Raw genomic sequence first — 22,211 nt, 5'->3', positions numbered from 1 at the left:
TTTATTAATCTTAGGGAATTAACTTATGATGAGATTCTAAATATCAGTCCAGTCTACCTCTTAGGTAAGCCAAAGTAGGTCTCGCTAGATGGCAGCATTGCTTACACAGCCTTTTTTGTTTGGGGTTTTGGGGTGGTTTTTTTTTTTTGGCCCATCTTTGTCTCAAGCTTTGTCCCTACCACCTCCCCACCTCCCAGTGAGATGTGACACGGGGCATCTGTCTGCACCACCGTGCAGAGCAATCCGACATGAGACCCGACTTGGAAGTTCTGGCGACCCAGAATTGCCCAAAAACAGTGTTAGTCGTGTGTGCCATGGGTGTCCCTCCCCAGGACGGCTGCGTATTTGAGCAATCGGAGGAACTGGCCCCCTGCCCTCAGCAGGGCGACGAGGGGCAGGGACACGTGTACAGGAAACGGGCGTTTGAATCCCAGCTCTGGCATTTCCTAGCTGCATGACCTTGGGCAGATCACTTGACATTTCCAGGTCTCGGTCTGTCATCTGTAATTCCTGGGGGCGGCCTGCCCATCCTGCTTCCACTGGTCTGTGGGTCTGTGTGCTTTCACAAAAAGGGAGCATGTCATGAATGGACTCATGGGCTCCATCCTCCCAGCCTAATCCGTGGGGACCAGGGGCAGCCAGCCTTGCTAAGGTGGTGGAAACCGTCACCACCGGATTGGTTCAGATTGGTCGTGTAATTACAAAACTGGTCACAGCCTTGAATGCAGATATGGGTTTGCTTCTCAAATGGCACCTTCTTTCTCCCCAGGGTCATCCCCCAAGTCACCCCCCAGGCCTCAGATAAGCTGCTGAAGGGACATGTTAACCCTTTGAGGCCACTGGTGCAGCAGTCATGTACCAAATGATCTCCAGAGTTCTAAAAATGGTGACTAATATGTGTCCTAAACACCTAAATTACTCCCTGGGAATGACTTAGGCACATGAAATATGTGACTCATTAACTAATCCCCACAAATACCTCTTTAAGATCAAGGCACGCTAATTTGTCAAGCTAAAGATGGCCAGCACAGTCAAATCTCAATTTGAAAGCAATTTGGTGTGTGCCTGGGGTGGGGTAGGTAAGGAGACTTCAATTTTCCAATTTATTGGAGATTCCAAATTATATAATAATTGTAAAAGATTCTTATTTTATAAGTAAAGATATAGGTAAATAATAAGAAAGCACCTGTATTAATGATTGTCTGTTACCGCAGGTATATAAATAACAAGAATGAGGGCGCCTGGGTGGCTCAGTCGGATAAGCGTCTACCTTTGGCCCAGGTTATAATCTCGGGGTCCTGGGATCGAGCCCCGCATTGGGCTCCATGCTCAGCGGGGAGTCTGCTTCTTCCTCTCCCCCTGCTCATGCTTTCACATGTGCTCTCTCTCTCTCTCAAATAAATAAATAAAATCTTAAAAAAAAAAAAAGAATGGAAGGCCTGAGTACTCTATTTCAAAGTGTTTGTCCAGTAAGAACTATGATCTAGGTCTGAATTACTCAATATTTCAAATTAACTCCAAAATAATGAGGATTTACTCTTTTTGGATTATTCTAAATGTTACCTCTCTACTATTCTGTAGAATTTTAAATGATCCAAGCCTATATATGGCCTCCCTCTTTCCTTATAAAGGTCTTCAGATACAAAGAAAATTGGTCCGCAGGCCTTTCAATATTTTACCAATTTATTCCCTCCTGGTGGGAGGAGATCATTCTGCTTAGAATCTGACCTTCTCACGTCAGCTGTGGTGCCCATATGGAAAGCTGGGCTTTGGCAGAGGTGGCTGGTGTTGTCTGAGTCGGTGAGTACCATTTATTTCATGTGTTTGGTATTCACTGTAGGTCTGGGTCTTGTTTCCTCATCTATCACTGGTTCTTATGGTGGAAGAGCAGACCCTGGTTCCATTCAATCTTGAGTCTCGAACCTGAGCTGGCTGGAGGAAGCTGGCTCTGGCCTCCGGTCGCTGAACTGAGAGCCTGAGGGTCGCTGAACTGAGGGCCTGTGTCAGACACGGCCCATCATCTCGTATTGTGCCCATCACAGCTCTGCAACTGTGAGCTTTGCAGAGAAGAAACCCGGGACACGTGACAGCCAGGAAGCCCAATAGATAGAGGTCACCCCACACAGTCGGCAAGGATGCTGGGCTTTTATTTCTGGTCCATGAGCCGCAAATCTAGCGTGACCCAACATCGAGTGCCTCATTGTTTGAGACTTGGATAAAATCGTTGATAAGTACCAGCCTCAGACTTTCCCAAAAACTCTGTTTACTGTCATTAAAAAGGAAAAAAAAAAGCGGTGGCTGACGTAACCCCCTTGACCAGTTCACTGTGGCCGGTGGGTATTCTAGTTCTCTTCCTCAACTCCATAAAGAAAGTAAATATGTCGCCTGAGGAAACCAGACTGGGGAGGCTGTTTCCAACGAGGGACGACGTGGGAAGCTATTTAAAACAAAAGATAACTGTGAAAATCCAGTTCCAGAGAATCTTCTCTCTGATAATGATCCTCAGCTCCGCCCTCCCCCCAGCCCAGCCCGGGAGAGCTGGAGGGAGAGGAAAGGCGCTCCCCAGGCTCGGGAGACAATCGTCCCCATGCCCGCCACCTCTCACCCCCACCCGGGGAAGGGAGGCGTAACTAAGAAATACTGTCTTCAGGGGCACAGACCTTACCCACTATCTCTAGCCTCCTTCTGGGGCCTAGAAATATTTCTAAAGGAAAAAACAGATACAGACCAGGGTGCCTGGGTGGCTAAGTCGTAAAGCGTCTGCCTTTGGCTCAGGTAATGATCCCAATGTTCTGGGATCGAGCCCCGCAACGGGCTCCCTGCTCAGTGGGAAGCCTGCTTCTCCCTCTCCCACTCCCCCTGCTTGTGTTCCCTCTCTCGCTGTGTCTCTCTCTGTCAAATAAATAAATAAAATCTTAATAAATATATAAATACAGACAGACAGACAGACAGACCATCCCACCAATTTAACCCAAACCACCAGTTGGGTCAGTAGAAAAAACCTGGAACCCCTCCAGCAGCAGTCAGAGGAGGCCCTCAACTGAAGCTGACCTCCCTCCGGATAGCGGACCCAGAAGTGCTGTTCACAGCTGCACCTGTGGTTGGGATGGCGCAAATGGACTCTGAACATATTTCATAAGCCCAGAAGAAGTGGTTATTCCACAACAAGCCCCCCTCTGTAAGTTGGTCACTCAACCTTGTCTCTGTGTTTTTTCTTCGACTCTTGAGGTGTTCCCTCCATCAGCGTCAGGGTGTCTGTGGGTACAACACCTCACTGCCTCCTCGGCTCTTCTTTTTTTAAAGATTTTATTTATTTGCTTATTTATTTAGAGCGAGCAGGGGGAAGGGTAGAGGGAGAAGGAGAGAGAGAATCTCCAGCAGACTCCATGCTGAACGTGGAGCCCAAAGTGGGGCTCGATCCCAGGACCCTGAGATCACGAACTGAGCCGAAACCAAGAGTCGGACTCAACCGACCAAGCCACTCAGGTGCCCTGCCTCTCTTTGCTTTACCCTTTGTATCTCCCCCCACCTTAATATGTCTCCAAATGAAGGATGTGCACAAGGCTCCTTTGCTGCTGACCCCTGTAAACATGTGCACCTGCTCCTTTATCCGCAGTGACTCAGCTTGAAAGGGACATGGCAGCCCACACCTCCCAGCCCTGTCTCCCCTGTTCATCCATCCTTCTATCCATCTGTCACCTCTCTGTAGTGGGCTGTGTAGTGGCCCCCCAATTTCACTCAGAACTCATGATCTGTGCCTTTATTTGGAATTGGGTCTTTGTGGATGTAATTAGTTAAGGATTGCAATGCGGTTGTACTGGGTTAGGGTGGTCGCTTAATCCAATGACTGGTGTCCTTATAATAAAAGGAGAGGACACAGAGAGACCCCAGAGGAGAATCCCAGGGAAGGCAGAGACCAGAGCGAAGCAGCCACAAGCCGAGGGACTCCTGCGGCCACCAGGACACTGGAAGAGACAAGGAAGGGTTCCTCCCTAGAGTCTTCGGAGGGAGAATGACTCCACCTTGATCTGGGACTTCTAGCCTCCCAAACTATGACAGAATATGGTTTCCGTTGTTTGAAGCCGCCTCGTTTGTGGTGGTTTCTTATGGCAGCTTTAGGAAACTGATACACAATCTAGTCTATAATCTAACTATCATCTGTCTGTCTGTCATCTGCCACCTTCATTGTTCCCACTGCCCATAAACTGTTCTTTAAAGCTGTGGTTCTTGACCCTGGCAGCTCAAACCCAGGCCTGGGTCTCATCCCCAGATCTTCTGATTCACTTGGTCTGGGGTGTGGCTCAGGCATTGGTGGTTTGTTAAAGCTCTCTCTTCTGTCCCTAAATCACCTCTGGCTCTAATTGTCCTGCCTCCTTCTTACAAGGACCTTTGCCATAACACTGGACCCATCCAGATAACCCCAGGGTGATCTCCCCCCAAATCCTCAACGGAATCATATCTGCCAAACCCCTCTTACTATGTAAGGAAATATATCCACAGGCTTCCTTTTCCAGGTATTAGGATGTAAACATCTGGGGGGGTAGGGTTGGGCATATTCAGCCTATCTCACCAAGTAAGGGAGTGTTTTTGAAATTTCCTGCTGAAGTTTGGGTGTTCGCTTCAGACCACGGCCCCGCCCATATCCATAAGATAGGACGACCTTCTTAGAATTTCACCCTGAGCTCATATCCTTCAGAAACGCTCTGTCCATGACGGAATATACAAACTGCTTCCTTTTCTGTGTTCCGTTTGCCAGAAAGCATAATGATAAATAATACTCCTCTGACCATCTATAAATAGGTGGAAACAAAAACCTATCATGTTTTTAAAAAACCGTTTTGATGTCAGAATTTGTCAAAAGGCGACATCTCATGCTATTGCCCTTGCTGGGCAGAAGGAGCCGGAAATCAGCAGCCTGCGGACACCAGGGCTGGCCCGAGCAGGGCACCGTGCATATTTCAGGGGACAAACGGGCGAGTAAAGAACGTGAAGGAGAATCCTCTGCTCCTGGCTGGCTACAAGCACCCACCCCTGGTTCCTGCCTGCAAAGAGACTCGGCAGGAAGGAGCACAGGTCCGCCTCCTCCCGCAGGCTCAGCTACATGAGAATTTGTGTTCCTGGTTTCCATGAACGCATCAGAAGGAAAGCCTCTGAGACTGGGGTACTAGCGAGCAGAATCTTGCTTTCCTCTTGCAGGGGCATTGGGAAGTCCTCCACAAAAAGGGCCAGCACTGGGGCACCTGGGTGGCTCCGTCGGTTAAGCATCTGCTTTCGGCTCAGGCCATGATCTCAGGGTCCTGGGATGGAGCCCCAAGTCGGGCTCCCTGATCAGCAGGGAGCCTGTTTCTCCCTCTGCCTCTCTCCCTCCTTCGTACTCTCTATTAAATAAATAAAATCTTAAAAAAGAAAAAAAAGGGGGGGCCAGCCCCACATCCTCCCAAGGCTTCTGGCCTCTGAAGAGCAAGCAGAGGTACCGTAGAGGTCTTACAGCTCAGCAGACCTTGACTCCTTTTAGGCTGGTGTCACTGTTGCATTCCCCTTGCCGGTGACCTAAAATGTAGACTCCAGTAACACCTCTGCTTACAAGGCACGATCAATATCTGGAGATATAATAGAGGTAACCCCACACAGACTTCAGCCAGAGTTCAGTCTACCATTGTCTGACATTGATTCCAATGGATGCTTTTTGAGAAAGCAGGATGATTTTTACCAAAGACATCTTCCTTTGACTCAAGCAACACGCGTCAAATACTTCGTCATGTTAATGATCCATTATGGATATATTACTCATGTATTAATCTAACATCATCTTAAATTTTCTTGACACATCCTCTTTACCGAAGTGCCATGAAATAAAGTTCTTCTGTCCCTTCGAATGCACCTACATTGAGTGTGACATCAAATGCCCCCTGGATTCTTTGCACGGCATCCAAGAATTTATTGAGTATCGTTAAGATATTTCAGGTTAAAGATTCACTTGGCGCCAATTAACCGGTTGGTTTCCACCAAAAATCGTGGGGTCTGGATAGGTCTTCTAGCCCGGACTTTTTTCCTGAACCTAGGGCCAGTCATGAGAAACACCGTTAGTGTCCCCCTGAGATCGACATTTTCTCTAAGGAGCAGCCACTTCTGCACATGCTAGTCGCTGCAGGGGACATAAGAATAAAAGGCATCTGTGTTCTCAATGAGTCTGTACTCTAGCCAGAGGGATCAAACTAAGACTCAGGAAACTCTGAACAAAGAAGAATTTCATCTCTCTCATCCTCGGGCTTCTCTTCTGGCAAATGAGGGGATTCAAATAGATCATGAATACTGGTATCCCTGCCTGAATGTTCATAAAATATTTTCATATTTTTCTTAACTCTGTTGTCCAACAAACTTACAAGGTGGGGGGTTCCATGGGTGAGTAAATAAATTAAGATGTTAAGCTACTAAGCTGAAGTTCAAAGAGTGTCGGAGTCATAGACCTGAGCCCTCGGTGAGAAGGTCTCCAAGTCTCCCACCCTGATGCAAAAGACAGCAACCATTCTATTGGATTCTGTGATTCTGGATTGGAATATGAACATTCTATTGTTTCTGAGCATTATGTGGGTACAGTCTTTCCTGCAGTTATTTACTATAATGAACAGAAATTAGGCAAAAGCAGCTGCTGTTCAAAAAGATGAAATTAATCCATGGTTGACTACAAGGAAGTCACATGTTTTCAAAGTCAAAACCCATGTGGTCCATGGAAGGTTCTAGAGCATTTTCTGCTTCCCACATAATGTATGTAGACTGTGTTAACTGTCTACAAGCTCATCAAAGAAAGACTTTCTGGGAAAGACAATTGAAGGTTGCTTCTTGAAGACTGTGGGTAACGGGGAGCTTGAGGAATTTGAGGGACCTCTATCTGACCCATGTGAAGGACTCCCCCTGTCAGTGTTGGAAAGCCCGTCCTCGTCTCTGTCAATCCTCCCTGCACTGAAACAGCGAAGGGCAGTGTCCTCCTCTCCCTCACTTCTGCAGGCCCCGGGCCCATGGGTGTGGAGCAGAACTCTCAGCAGCAACAAAGCCTAGATGCTTCTCTGCCTGGGGAATGGCTCTGGCACCAGGCCAGAGGGCTCTCTGCTCTGTGGGGAGGGAAGTGGAAGTGTGGATGGGCAGGAAAAGTGAGGTCAGCTTTCAGTGCAGTCAACCGTCTCTGCTGAACTGGCTAGACTGTGAGCTGCAGAATATTTACTGCAGGGAGATGTCCATAACGGGAGACATTCAGTCTGGCCAGACCCAGATCACCCAGCCCCGGGCATTGGGATGACACACTCACGACATGGGGACGCTGATTCGCAGCCAGCCACCAAATCTCTTTATCCCAGACAGATACCCTCTGATCCCTTTATCAGTCTGGGGGAAAGGCATGAATTAGTCTGCTCTGGAGTTGGAGAGGAGCCATCAAATTTACCCAGGAAAATCTCAAGTTGGTGGCTCACGTGAATCATCCTTAGACCACACCAACATGCCCTTGCCCACAGGCTGGGCTGCGAGCCCTTCTGTGTGCTCTCAGAGCAAGCTGGGCAGCTCTCACCACCTCTGCATTCACCTCCCTGGCTGATACTGAGTGGTTCACCTGCCTCATCCCCCGAGGACCACACGACCCATGGCAGGAGCCCCATTAACACCCAGCAGATGCCCAGCGCTTGATTAGAGCTTAATAAACATGTGTTATTGTATTGGAGATTCTTTCTCATCAACGGTGGAAGAAGAGGAGGAGGAGCAGAAAGAATCATAGTACAAATAAGAGAAATGCACCAATAATCCTCAAACTTGCTTACAAGCAGCATCTTCACTGGCCCCCACCCCACCCCCCAACCCATACAAACTTTCCTAACACTTTGACCATTTTATACGAGAGCACCAGCTCCAAGTCCTTCTGTCCCTGCTCATTAGTGCTGGATGGCAGCTGAGTCTTCCAGCCAGCACCTGATATATGTTACAAGTGCTTTGGGGCCCAAGAAAGGGAAACATGAGTTGTCTGTGTAACGTGAGTACATGGCTAGCACAACCTGGGATGTGTTGAAAATATGACCTGGGGAGAAGAATGTGCGCTGGAGCATTTTATTTATAGTAGCAAAAACCTAAACTCTAGTAATTGGCACTTGGTTATATAAATCAGGCCATACTCAGATAATGGATCATATTTATATAATGGCATATTATGCTACCATTAAGGGTCATATTTTAGAAAACCATATAATGGCACGGGAAAATGCACCCAGTATATTAAGTGAAAAGCCGATGACAGAATTAAACATCATCACAATTTCATAAATTGTGTTCCTATAAAACACTGGGAGGACATGTGCCCAAGTGTTACAGAGTCCATTTCTGGGTGAGGTTGACTTTTAAAATCATACTTATGCTTTTTTGTATGTTTTGCATGTTATTTTACAGTAACCCTATTACTTTTTGTAGTTTTCAAAATAATATATTTAAAATTTCAAACAGAAAATGTATGTGATTCAGCAATGGGAGGGGGCAAGTGTATTCAGGCCCTGGACAGTTATGTTCGAGCATTAGACTAGGAAGCCCCATCAGGGTGCTGTGGCTCATCATCAGATTCATCTGGATGACCCAGAATATTCCAGCTAAAAGTAAAGTGGCAGGTAGGCCCCTGGAGGTGAGGATAGGAGTGGTTTTCTTTGTATGCCATGGCTGAAAAGGAGCCAGATCTGGGAAAGATGTTGATAGGTCACTGCTCTGGGATACGGCAGTAAAGTCGGGAGCGGCTGAGGGAGGGAAACCTGCTCCCCCGATCAGGGGTGAGTCGGTGCTGGCTCTGTTACCAACTACGGGGCTGCAGGTTCTTTGATTTCCCCATCCACAAAAGGAAGATCCGACATCTGTCCTGCCTGCTCACAGGCCCACCGTGACGTTACATAAAATGACGTGCATGCTAGATTTCGTAAACTCCAAAGCACCCACCCAATAAATGAAGTTGGGCAATCCAAGAATGCTAACTTCTTAAGATAATGATCCAGGCTCCCCATGTTCCTCAAGATATCAAGAGAAGCCATCTACACTCTAGAAAAGTCACCAGGATTTTATCAGCCACATTTAACTCATTTTATGTTTCCCTGCATCTTTGCCCCATGTAACAAAAATGATGCTGTATTTGCTCATCTTGCTTCTTTTCTCTCCTGGACACATGGACAGACTGACTTTCCCAGCCTCCCCTGCAGGAAGGAGAGGCCAAACACCTGGACTTCTGCCACTGGAATGTGGATGGAAGTTACCTATGCCCCTTCCAGGCTGGGCTCTCCCGCCCCCCTTAAGCCCCCCATGTCCCCCTGTGAGATTCTCCACAATCTCATTTTTCCCTCATTTCTTGGCCACTTGTGCAAGATCTGGTGGCAGACTCTGGGACTTCTGGAAAATGGTGACATGGAGACTAGTGGAAGGCCATGCACCAAACACCCGGTACAGCAGGACCATGAGTAAGAAGTACCCTGGGATCATTTGTTACACCAGCTAGCCTCCCTAACTAATACACTCTATGACCACAGCCACCTCTCCATTCCACCACGACTGTCAATGCTTTCTGCTGCTTCCCACATGCCTGGTGCAGGGGACACAGACGCATATGGTAAACCCAACCATTATCCAACAGAAAACTCACCCAAGAGAAATTAAGACAATTTTTTTTTTAGATTCCTTGACAGATTTAGGACCTGTTCTCTTATTTCTTTAGGGAAACTTGGCAGTATGTGCTCATTTCAATAACTGCAAAGAGAAAATAAGAAAATGGGAAGACACTTTCAGTAAACCTTATCCCAACTGTATTTAAAGTGAGTTGCAAACAAAAAAGGATTATGGTCCATCAAGGCAGAAGAGGTTAGGAAGGGAGTCTACACCTCTTCTAGAAGGTCCAGACAGTGGAAGCAGAGTGCTAGAGGGATCACTGGTCCCTCAGACATTTTCTCTTTATTTAGCAACACCCAGTGGAGCCACATGGAGGCATTAGGCTCTGAGTTGGGGAGTTCCCAGAAGGAAAAGAGCAAAGGCAGGAAGTGCTGCCCACATCCTGTTTTGACTCCAACCAAACTTACTCTAACGTGTTCAGAGGCCACTTACCTGGTATGGATACAGGGTGACCCCATTGGTTCTCGACAGGGACCAGGTGCCGTCCAGGTACTGGTGAGCCTGGATGGCCACTGAGTTGAGGATGTTCCCATTGCTGGGACTGGTGGCCATCTGGAGACTGACCTTGGCCTGTTGGGTTGGGGACCCACTTTTCTTCTCGGCCCCATTGCTGACCCCGAGGCTGTTGGGTTTGCTGCTATGCTTGTTGCTGATGAAAGCCGTGTAGTTGGAGGAGGCACACGGGGCAGGCACGAAGGCCCACTCTCTGGGCTGCTGGAGCCCACCCCCGGGCCGGGGCCCCAGCAGGGTGGGCATGTTGGAGAGCGGTGGGGGCGAGCCAGGGGAGCCTTCGTAGTGCTCGCTGTCAGCTGCCTGTTCCAAGGTCAGCACCATCTGGATGGCCTCCTGCTTCAGCTGGTTCAGGTGTGTGGTACAGACGTCACAGCGGTTGTCCTTGTCATTCCATGCTTTCCGGATGGTGTTGGGGACCTGGAGCTTGTCGTGAATCACAGCCGAGAAAGCAGGGTCCTAGACACACAAGCAAAAAAACAGGAGAACCTATCACTCAAGGCTGGTAAGTGCGATTCACACTAGAGTTAAGCCCTAGATGAAGCCAGAGTTGGACTGTCTGATAGACATCCAACAGAGACGAGCAGCCAGACTGGCAGGACAGCCTCTGGTGGACAAACACAGGTGACGAATGTAAGATTATGATGGTGCAAACATTAAACAACAACTGTAAAAAAAAGATCTCTAAGCCAGGATAGTCAAATAAGAACATTCCGGATTCTTCTCCTTGCGTCTGCTAAAGAATTACAGCCACGCCTGGCTCTCCCCAAGGTGTTCACTAAGAAGGGGGGAGTGCAGTCATTCTGGGCTGAGGCATGTGGTCCCCTGGTTCCCTGTGACCCTTGGAACCTTGGTAATTGTTGGAGATTCCATTCTAAGAAAGTCTTGGCCCCATCAGTACTGTGTGCTAAGTGCCACCGGAAGAAAACTAAACGGAGAGGATTCTGGACCAGAGACCCAGCCTGCCCCAGCAGCCTAGCAAGGTCTGAAGATTCACTGATTACCATTTGCTCATGGCAAGCTGGATACATGTGTCTGATATCCTGACCGATTCAAAGAAAAATGTCTCCTTGGCAAGCAGTCCAAGATACTGTTCCCCACAAACTTCATCTACAATGAATATTCAAAATTCTTTAGCTCAGAAACCCTTATCTCAAAGCAATCAGAAACTGAACTGAAGGAGGACGATTTCTTTCCTTTACTTCATGTGATTTTTACAGGACAACGGGACTTCACAGAGAAACAAGTGCTAGGAGTATTAACTGGTTACCAGAATATTCGGTTCTAGTTCCAGCTCTGCTGCTAATTAGCTGTGTGACCTTGGATAAGCTACTTAGCCTCACTAAGAGCCTCATCTGTCACATGAGGCCATGGCCTCTCCTTGTGGTAAGGTCCTTCCAGCTCCGTGACTCTGGTTGTAGAGAAATTGGGACAAGAAAATAGTTCTGTATATTATATGGACAGAGCCATACGCCACCTTGGGGGCCTGATCAAACTTATGAGATCCAATATTTTTTTTGCAAATAATGGATGAGGCTCATCTCTAGGCTTGTTTTCCTCTAGGACATTAGAAGAAAAACTGCCCTTCTGAAACCTACTGTAGCTTTTATGGGATGGAAGCTCCTCTGGACTGAATGGGGTCTGATGAGCTGTGGGTAATAGGCTGCGTGGGGCAGCCGGGATGGGCAGGAAGATCGGCGGTGGGAGGGCTATTTGTAATGAGGGCCCATCTTGAGTGTGGGCTGCAGCATTTTGTTTTCCCTGTTTAACTACCCTGAAGAGCTCCTCAGCATGCACTGATTAACTGATTAATAAATCACGAGGTCTCTTTTTCAGCAGCAGCAAGGAGTGGCTCACAAGGCAGAAACTCAAGACGGTCGTATAAAATGACGGGAAATAATAGGAGGTCAAGGTTGATCAAGTCTGGTTGACAAAGTGATGCGAACCATATGAGACCTGCCCTGTGGCATCCTTCTCTCTGACTGCTGATTTGCTCAGAGTCACATCGCAACTCAGAGCATGTGGCACCCAAATGGGCAAATGGGGCCCCTCAGGGACCACGTTCAAGCAGACCTTCACTTCTGTTTTCAGATAAGGAAACTGAGCTCCCAAAGGGTTAAAAGCTTGGATGATGCCCAGACTTCTCGACCACTAGTTCATGATTTTCAGAGCCGAAGAGTCATATTCCTCCCTGGACTCACATTTTTTTTGCACGGACATATAAAGTTTTCACCTCGTCCATCCTAGGAAATGTTCATTTACTCAAAAGAAATTTATTTGAGCCTCCATATGCCAAGTTAGAGTTTCTTGCTTTTTCTTTTTTTTTTTAAGATTTTATTTACTTATTTGAGAGAGAGCACAAGCAGGCAGAGGGAGAGGGAGAAGCAGACTCCCCACTGAGAAGGGAGCCCAACGTAGGGTTCTATCCTAGCACCCCGAGATCATGACCTGAGCCGAAGGCAGACGCTCACCCAACTGAGCCACCCAGGCGCCCCCATGTCTCTTGCTTTTTCATATAACATTACAATAATGAGAATTTTCTCTTATTGATAAATGTCATTTGAAAATGTGGTTTTTAATGACCATACCATATTTTAGCCTTCAGTTGTTTCAAAGGCCAATTACTTATTCCCACGTTCTACTACATAATTGGAGATAGTGTAAGAAATCAGAGACTGGCCTTCAAAAGCAATCCACAACGCATGGCTTATGCTTTCAAGGCACCAAACTATTTGGTTTCATGACGCCTCGAATTAATTGCTGATTTAGAGTATTTGTATTAACTCAAGCATCAGGAAGAAGTGTCACAGCAAGAAGGCAGATATAAGACTAGTCCCATCCACACATCACAGTTCATTTGAAGATCCTTGAAGAATCTGGATTTAACTTGACATCTGCAGCTGGGAAAACGGCCACATCCGTGGATAGAAAAGGCATGAGCCCTCTTCTAAGGACTCCTTTTCTTTGTTTTTACTGCCCTCCCTTGAAGTAGCACCTTCTTCACTCAGCCTATTGCTGTTTGCTGCTCAACTTCTAACATTTAATAAATAATGTATGTTGGCCAGGCCCCGCACTGGGCTGAGGGCCTAAGGCTGCATGAAAACAATTCCTGTCTCCTGTGAGTCCACAGTCCAGGGGACTTTCTTGGTTCCTGGATGCCACCTCCAGTCCAGAACCAATCAACACCCACTGGGAGGACACACGGACCTCTGCGCTCCCCTCCTGGTTCCCAAGGCATCAACAAAATCATCCGTGAGCCCTGCACCGGGGCCCACTAGCACAGCGATGGACATGGCCACCGATGCCGGGAAGTAGCAAAGAGCCACTGGGGTCTCATCCAGAGGAAAGCTGAGATTGATTCTTGAAGGAGTATGCAACTGCTGGCTGATATCAGAGGTATTCCCTAAATTAAACAACCCTGGATCCAAAACCCTCTGGGCGTTCTTATCCTCAGAAGGCCTCAGTAGGTCAAGAGATGGAGCTTATGGAAACGAAAACCCTTTGCACATGTTTGTCCATACATTATACATATTTTAGTGCAACTCAAAACTCCAAAGAGGGACGGTCAACAGACACCGCTTTCCATAAGCGTTGGAATAAAGAGGATGCTGCTTCAGCGGAGGGGAGTCCTCGATAGGGAAGGCTCACTTGCGCCAACCTTTTCTGTCACGGACACACAAAGGACTGCATGGCCCAGGGGACAGACGGGAGGAGTGTCCTCCAGGTCAGTTAGCACCAAAAGAAACCTGGACCCAGGGAAGGAAGGAATTAAGCCCCCAGTCTGGCTTGCTGCCTCGCTCACGGGCTTCAAAGACATTCCTAGGGCCCAGTCCTGGTTCATCCTGTGACCTCAGGAAACAATCACATGGGAACAGCGGGAATCCGGCACAAGCTGAGTCTCTATCTTCAAAGTCCTAATTTTCACTCATGTACGAAAATGGGCTACTGGTTTGGGGCCATATTTTCAACCTAAATTTTAAGGTTAAGGGTTCTGTGCCCCAAACATTGTCACCTCTCAGAAATAACAAAATTATTTGTCCTCCACATCTGCCATGATGAGGAATTCAAGAAAACACTGAGGAACCTGGTAACGTTCCTTAGAAGGAGGATTAGGGAAAAGTGAAGGTCATGTTCAGACACCCCATCTGCCCCCCATCAGTGACTGCTGGAAAGGAACACAGAAAATTCCATAAGATGGTTTTCCGACCCCTTTATATAAAGCGCTTCTACTTTTCTAGGGGCATTTTGGGAAAAGGGACATCCTGCCACGTCCCCTAAGCATCTCTTAGACTAATGACTCTCTTTAGGTTCACCCCCAGTATTCTGGCAGACTGATCTAAGAAATTACAACAAAATCTCTCTTCCCCAGGCAATGGGATCCATGCCCATGGCTTCCAGATCCATCTATACCCTGGTGACTGAGAATTCTCTCTTCCTGTCCTGGCTGGCCTTTCTCCCGAACTCTGAGCCTTATATCTCATGCCACCCCCGGAAAATATCACCCAGATAAATACTCTTCAAACTGACAATTCAAAATTAATTTTATTTGCCCCTAAACCTATTTGTATTCTAACAGTCACTATCAAAGTGGAAACAGTATCCTTATCCATTCTGGTGCCCAGGCTAGAAATCTAGAACCTCCCTCATCTCCTCCTTTGCTTGCCAGTCTAATGGCCAAAGGTAGATGGTACCTTCTAAAAGCTCTTGCCTGTCCCTCCACCACATGCCCACTGCCATGATAAAGCTGTCAGCACTTCTCACATCACTGTGAGAATCTCCCCGATTCTAGCCTTGACCTTGAACCTGCTTCACCCCCAAAACAATTTTACTAAAATGCAGATCCTGGTTCATCCTGTGACCTCAGGAAACAATCACATGGGAACAGTGGGAATCCGGCACAAGCTGAGTCTCTATCTTCAAAGTTCTGATTTTCACTCACTTGCTTTCCTATACTTGCACTCGAGAAGCGATCTTACTTCTGTGGTTTCTATTTGTAGAATTCCCTCTCTACTACACCATCAGCTCCTTGAGAGGAAATAGTCTTTCTTTTTATTTTTAATTCCCCCTATGTCTAGCACAGTGTCTACTACATAATAAGGGCTGGACGAATATTTGTGAAATAAATAAGTGAATGAAAATAACTCAAGCAAGGCAAAAACAGCCAAGTAACGAAGTTGGTCTGGGCCCACCCGTCGTTTATTTTGTCTAAGTGAGCTAGTCGCCTATTATACAATTATCATGAAACAAATTCTTCCAAATCTAACGTTATTAGAGTTTTCCAACCTATTCTACCTGGCTAGAAAGACTAATGTGGGTCAACCATAACCCGGATGTCCTCCTTTGACCTGACTCTTCCCTAAACTATTAGAATATGTTCTCCATTCTCTTACGCTTTTTCCTAAGTTGCCAGAAAAGTAATGTTTATATGCAAAGGCTTTTTTTTTTTTACCATCAGGCCAGCTCATCGGCAGGAAAACAAGGGAAACCTACATAAAGGAGTAGTCCAGATTGGCAGGACACCCCTGGTACAGCAGGGTGGACCCCCAGCGAGCAGGTGGCATGCTATTGTCCAAGAGTGGGGGGCCAGCTTTCAGCACGTGAGGCGGGGCTGCTCACGAGAGCGCAGATCATGGAGCTGGAGCAAAAGGACACAGGAATTACTCCCCAGGCAGACCGTGTGCTAATGGTCCTTATTGCTTTCTGTCCCATTTCATCCTCTGCTCAGCCATAAATGCTAATGCCACTTTTGAGGACAGGGGTGTGGGTTTTTTCCATGTAATTTTAGCCAAAAGTGTACTTTGACCGTGTTCCTCCAAAGCCTCTGGGTCTGCAAGGGAGGCAACAGCAGGAGTCAGCGTCCCGCATGTGTCGTACTCATTCCTGTTGATGTTTGCTCTGATTTATTATTCTAGAGGCCTCTAGTGACAAGCTCATCAAGATTTAAGCTGTTCTTCAAAGGCAGTTTCTTTCCACTTTGTTCCTAAAACTATCTTCCTCCATAAATGCTGTCCCATGAGGCCCGGGATGGTGGGCAGGACTCTCAGAAGGCAGGCAGCTTCCCAGAAAATGAATGGAATTCACCTTCACACTCCTTAGAATCTTTCCAGCTAGGGTTTGTGTTCCCGCCCCTCCCCACCTCCCAACACGTCCCTCATCAGTGTTCTTTCTTTCTCAAGAATCTGCGTTCTTCACAGTGGTTCTATCCCCAAAGGCAGGTGCCCATGTTAATGATTCTCTTTTTTGAATGGAAACAGCAAAATGGAAAGTTTGCAAACCAACAGATAGCAGACCTCAGGTGCATCTGAACCAAGAACACAAACACTCTCATTCCTAGCTCAATATTCAAATATTTGGACTCAAATGCCCCTCAAAGAAGTGGTTATTTTTCTTTTCTGCCTCGGTAATTTCAGAAGGAGAAAGAGCAAGATATTCTGACCACATCTTAATTAGCCACAGGCAGAAGGGAGAATTTAAATATCTGAAATCTAAGGATGCACCCAAAATGCCAACTACTGGACGTAACTTCTTAGGGTGATATGGTCCCCTGTGCTCACCAGCCCCCCTGATCTCACACCTCACTTTCCATACATCAAGGGGATGCATCCGGTCCTGATGACCAACAGTCCTTCCCAAGTGAGACTCTACTCATTCAGTCGTCTTGTTGAATCTGCCCAGAGCAAGTGATCAGCAGCTAAACATCAGTTCTCCACTCCTGTTGTTCATAGAGTCCCCAGTCCCCCAAGCGGGCATCAGACTACCCTGGAAGGAAGCCAGGGAACATCAGACCATGACAGTGATGACATCTCACTGCCCTGGGTGGTGGAGAGTGACCCCCTTTGCGGGGGTTGCTGTTCTCACTAACACCGTGCAAGTTGAAGCTGTGTTAGACACAAGGACACAAGGCTCGTTCTGCAAAGTTAGGTGCTTGCGAGAGGGAGGGAGGCAGAGGGGTGTGAAAGAGCACACAGGGAGTGATATCATTCGAGCTCGTTCCAGGTGAGGCCTGAAAGCCAAAACCACCACCACAGCAGGGACAGCAACTAGCCCCGAAATCTCCCATGGCCAGCACCCTGGTTTCATTAACGTGAAACCTCCCTCTGGCCCACGAGGCCCGTCTGAACACAAGGCTTGTCATCTTCCTTCCTCGTCTGCTTTGTGAGCCACCGGCGCTCCGCTCGGTAATGACGATCACACGCGGACACGCGTCCTCACATGTGAGCAAGAATGAACGTAAAGGCATGCTAGGTAATGAGCTCAGAGAGACCAAAAAAAAAAAAAAAAGACGGCCGCAGGAAGAAATGTTAAGTGTCAGACCACATTTGTTGTACATAAGAAACCAAATTAACCTGGGATGTAGTGCATGGGCCCCGCCGAAGCAATCCGGCTCTGCGTCAGGGCAGGGAGATGCGGGGGGCGGCTCCGGCGGGAGCGGCCGCGGTGCCCACGGGAGGCTGCCCAGCAGCGGGGTGCAATTAACAGAGCTGCTTGCAGCACCGGGCACGAAAGTGCTGCCGCTGGTAAGACCTTTCTGCTTCAGAAGAACAGAGCTTTTTAATTAGAACGTAATACAATGAAGAACAGTTCGTGGATTACTTGAAAGAATAGGTGCGGTGTCCCTCATTAGGATCATGGATATTTTTTAAACCCCTGTCTCGTCTTTTCAAACTCAATGGCACGGTTGGGGTCTGTCGATTCTCATGGAAACGTTCCGTTACAAGTGTGCAAGTTTCAGGCCCCTGCTTTACCGCTTTGGAACTATTAAAAAATCTCCCCAATCTTCAGTCTCCCCAAATGTAAATATGGGAATTGAGAATTTCCCTGTTTTATTGAGCAAGGATTAGTTGTGGTCATATGTGTAACGTGGGGCACACAGTCCCAGTCCTTGGGAAATGCTAAGTGAAGGTAGGTTTTTTTTTTTTTTTGATTTTTATTTATTTATTTGTCAGAGAGAGAGAGACAGAGAGCACAAGCAGGGGGAGTGGGAGAGGGAGAAGCAGGCTCCCCGCTGAGTAGGGAGCCCGATGTGGGGCTCGATCCCAGGACCCCGGGATCATGACCTGGGCCGAGGCAGACGCTTCACCCACTGAGCCACCCAGGCGGCCTGAAGGTAGTAATTAGTGTGAGCATCACACTTTTCAGTGTCTAATACCACACGTTGTGTTTATGAATTTAGTCCTTTGGATGATGATGATGATGGCAATGCAGTGACAAGGATCTCAGGCCTTCCTTTCATCAAGGAGGATTTAGCAAAACCCTTTGGAATTAAGAGGTGAGGATGTGATAAAGATGAGGACATACGGTCTTCAGTTAACATCTTTCATATTCGGGTAAGTCAAGGTGCTCTTAAAAGAAACCAAAGTAAGAATGGGTCCGTGGAGTTACTGAGCACAGACCGCGGGGCCCCCAGCCTACTTCTCTGGGCTCCAAGGTGCAACAATCTGAGTCTCCATTTCCATGGAACCGAGAATACAAGAGCCGCGCGACTGGCCAGTGTCTCCACCTCTGCCCCAGGAGGTGAAGAAAGAGAAAGATGGTTTTACCTTAGTTTAACTACCCTCAAACCTGAAAACTTGCCCTCCAGGCTACCCCCAGGCCCTGGGGAAGAGGATCAGTTCACAAACAGATCAAGGCCTTAGGACCAGGGAGTAGATGCTAGCTGAATCACCTATCGAAATATTGCCCTGAACTGCAAGGTTCTCGCTCAACCTGACACAAAAATAAAGCGCAGGACTTCACAGATATGAAGCCCCAATTAAGATTCTAGTGTGGCACACTAGAATTCTACCTTTGAACTATTAAAGTCTATTAGGTTAGATGTATTTCTTATGTGTGGGCTATAATGTACCATCAGGTGGCACTGGATTTTTTTTTTCAATCTCTAAGTAGTTGGACTAGTTTAATGCTGTTAAGGAGTCTGTTAATTATCTAATTATGAAATTGCCTGATGCTTCTTTTTCCTTTAATGGACTTTATATGCATGAGATGCTGCAGAAATGTACTTGGCTATGTTTTTTTTGGACTCAGTACAAAAAGATAAAGTACCTACAATTTGAGCTTGGTGTTGTGCTTAAAGGACGAAATTTTAACAAACTCTTTTTCTGCCATACCCTACAACACACTCAAATACCTCTGCTCGTCCCCTTGTGACCTAACCCTGGTGACCCAGTCTTTCTGGCCCCGTGTAATCTGCTTCAAGCCGTCCTGTCAGACACCTGTCTCAGGGGTCTCCATGTGACCCTCCTGCATAGTCAGGGTGGGCATCTTTCTGTCCAGAGAAGCCCCTGTATTTCCCTGCCTCTGTGCCTTTGCTTGAGTCCCTGCCCTGATGATAATTCCCAGCCTGCCTTGTAAACCACGAAAAAACTTGTGGGGGTGATGGAGATGTCCACTATGGTGGCAGGGGTCTTGTGGGTGTATACATATGGCCAAATGTATCAAATTGTACACTTTAGATGTGTATGGTTTACTGAAAGCCAATTATATACCCATAAAGCTAAAAAAAAAAAGAAAAAACCCTGTCCCTCCAGCATAAGGCCCAGCTCGGGCATGAAATCTGACTCTCAGAAGGGACGTCTTCCTCCCGCTGACCTCCAACGCACTTCTCTGATCTGAATTATTCGTATCACTTAGCAGACACTTCCTTGTTAGTTACACCTGGACATGTTCTATCTCCACAATCACGGTAAATTCCAAGGGGGCAGAAACCATGCCATGATTTCAACAGTGATGATAAGTTCTACTCTTGCCCCCTGGAGTCTACTCGAGACAGCGCCCAGGGTGATCTGCAAAGTCTTAAGTCTGATGCTGACCTTCCTTGACTACAATCCTCCCCGGCCCACCTGACTTCCCTCAGAGCCAAGTCACAGTCTATGCCCTGGACCTGCATGACCTGGCCTCGCCCCATCCCTAAGCTGTATCTCCCAGATCCCGGAACCTCTCTCAGATCCTCTGGATCCTGTCTCAGAATCTCGGGAGAGTAGGGCTTGGAATCTGCATTTTAGCAAGCCTCCTGGGTGATTCTGGGGCATGCTGTCATGAACGGATGGGAAGGGAGACGGATCGAGGGAAGGCAGAAGAACAGGTGGAAAGGGACATCCGTCCCTCCCTTTCAAGCACCCCACCCTCACTGGGGCCCTCGGGCGGGGGCTCTCCATTCCACCCTTCAAACTGCCACTCCTCTGGAAACCTCGGTGCTGGGGACTGCTGCTCTTTTTAGACAATAATTCAAGACAATGGTAAATGGCTTGTGGGACAGAGCCCAGAGACTACGGGTATAAGGCAAATGTCTCTTCACCAAATTCTCTCCCCGACTCCACTGGCTCTCAACCCCTAGTGATTTTGACCCCCAGAGGACATTTGCAAAGACCAAGGACATTCATAGTTGTCCCAACCGGGAGGGGGCTACTGACATCGAGTGGCTAGAGGCCAAGGATGCTGCTAAAAATCTTACAATACACAGGAAAAGCCTTGCATACCAAAGAATGACCCAGTCCCTGGTCAGTTGTGCCGAGGCTGAAAGAAGGGCCAACGTCCTCTCTGACTCCTGGTCACCCACTGGCCTAGGAAAGGACTCGGACAAAGAAGTGGGTGCTCTAAATCCAGAAGCAAATCCGGCTCCTGTGCCACACTCATAGCAGTGTGGAAACCCGAATTCTCAAAAGCAGGGTATCTTCATATTGTGACCGTTGGGTCATGGCTGACAGTCGTGCGGGGCTGCAGATGCGCGCAGGCTGGCCACGGGTGGGCACAGACCCCCGCCCGTGCCGGTGGAGAGCAGGTCCCCAGCCCCCAGCCTGCCTTCTGTCTGGATGCACATGCGCCTGCCGCGCCCCCTTGGGCTGCTGAGAGTGAGGCCAGCTATTTACAGGGGCATGGTGGGAAGGGCTGATGTGGGACCCACGTCCTGTCTGCACGACGTTCATCTGCTTCGCCGCTTCGGCGGCTGCTCGTGGGGCCTGTCATTTACAGCCTGGCCGCCCGGCCTGGGTTGCAGCAGGCACCTCTGCAGTTGCTCTTACTCTGAAATGGCTTTAGGCCTCTGCCCAGATTTCGTATCATGGTAAGTTGGCAGTCTCCCTCTGGGACAGGGAAAACCAGTGCCATGACAAGAGAAATGCACCTCGAAGATGTAATTTGATGCAATTACAGAGAAGACCAGAGATCTCGTTGTCCCTGCGGAACCCACACGTATGGGGCACAGACCACGAGCCAGGCTCTGGTCTGGCTAGGTTTCGGTGGGGGAAGTCACCAAGGCTTTGGCCCCAAATGCCCCGGTTGCAGGGTAGATCCTTCGGGGCCGGGGCCTGAGTGGCACATTGTTGTTTCCACTCAGCACACAGAGATGGCCGAGCGCGCCCTGGGCAGAGGAAGCGCCCGTAGCATCGGACAGACGGACCCCTCCAAGACCCAGTTGTGGGATATCGGCTTGGGGCCCAGAACTTAACCATGCATCAGTAGACATTCGCTTGCTTATTTGGGGCGGGATGGATTCATCACGGGATCATCAGCAATACGTCCTACCCTTCTTCCTTCCCTGAGGGTCCTTACTGAAAACGTCAGAACCGAAAATTCACGGAGTTGAGCAGCCTTGAGCATGGCAGGTGGCAGGGCCAACGGGCAGGAGGCCTCATCAGGGGCTTCCCCCACCTCTCCGTCCCTCCTGAGATGCCGGTGCCACAAGCTGACAGTCAGAGAGGGCAGGCGCCGGTTTCGGACGAGCCCGGGGGCGCGTCGGCTGCACTGGCGTCTCCACTGGAGCCTCGACTTCGACAGCTCTCCCGCTAAAGTGCTCCTTGATCTTCCTATTTTTAAAGAAGGCTTTTGACTAATAAGCCCCATAAAAGACAGATTTGAATTCGTCAATTCATTACGTCATCCACCTGCATAGACGAATTGTATAGGAAACTTACAACATCGACTCCAGCGCCCAAACGTCTGGTATGTTCATCTTACCGAGAACACGGACAGCCTCAGCGGCAAGAGGGTAGAGCAAAGACTGCGTGGAAGCATTCAGGGGAGCGAGGGGG

The 22,211-nt window shown here is 48.3% G+C and overlaps 1 protein-coding gene across 1 annotated transcript in view; it reads right to left on the bottom strand.

Annotated features, from left to right (window-relative positions):
- The window catches only part of KIF26B (kinesin family member 26B), a 442,436-nt gene that overhangs the window by 258,662 nt on the left and 161,563 nt on the right, over positions 1 to 22,211 (bottom strand). The window contains exon 3 of the mRNA XM_021689868.1: positions 10,108 to 10,644. Within this exon, the coding sequence (XP_021545543.1) occupies positions 10,108 to 10,644 (537 nt within the window). The remainder of the gene's footprint in view (positions 1 to 10,107; positions 10,645 to 22,211) is intronic.

The sequence above is a fragment of the Neomonachus schauinslandi genome, chromosome 6 (genome assembly GCF_002201575.2).
Source record: "Neomonachus schauinslandi chromosome 6, ASM220157v2, whole genome shotgun sequence".
Taxonomy (NCBI): domain Eukaryota; kingdom Metazoa; phylum Chordata; class Mammalia; order Carnivora; family Phocidae; genus Neomonachus; species Neomonachus schauinslandi.
Note: the sequence above shows the minus strand (reverse complement) of the source record. Positions and strands in the feature narration are given on the sequence as shown.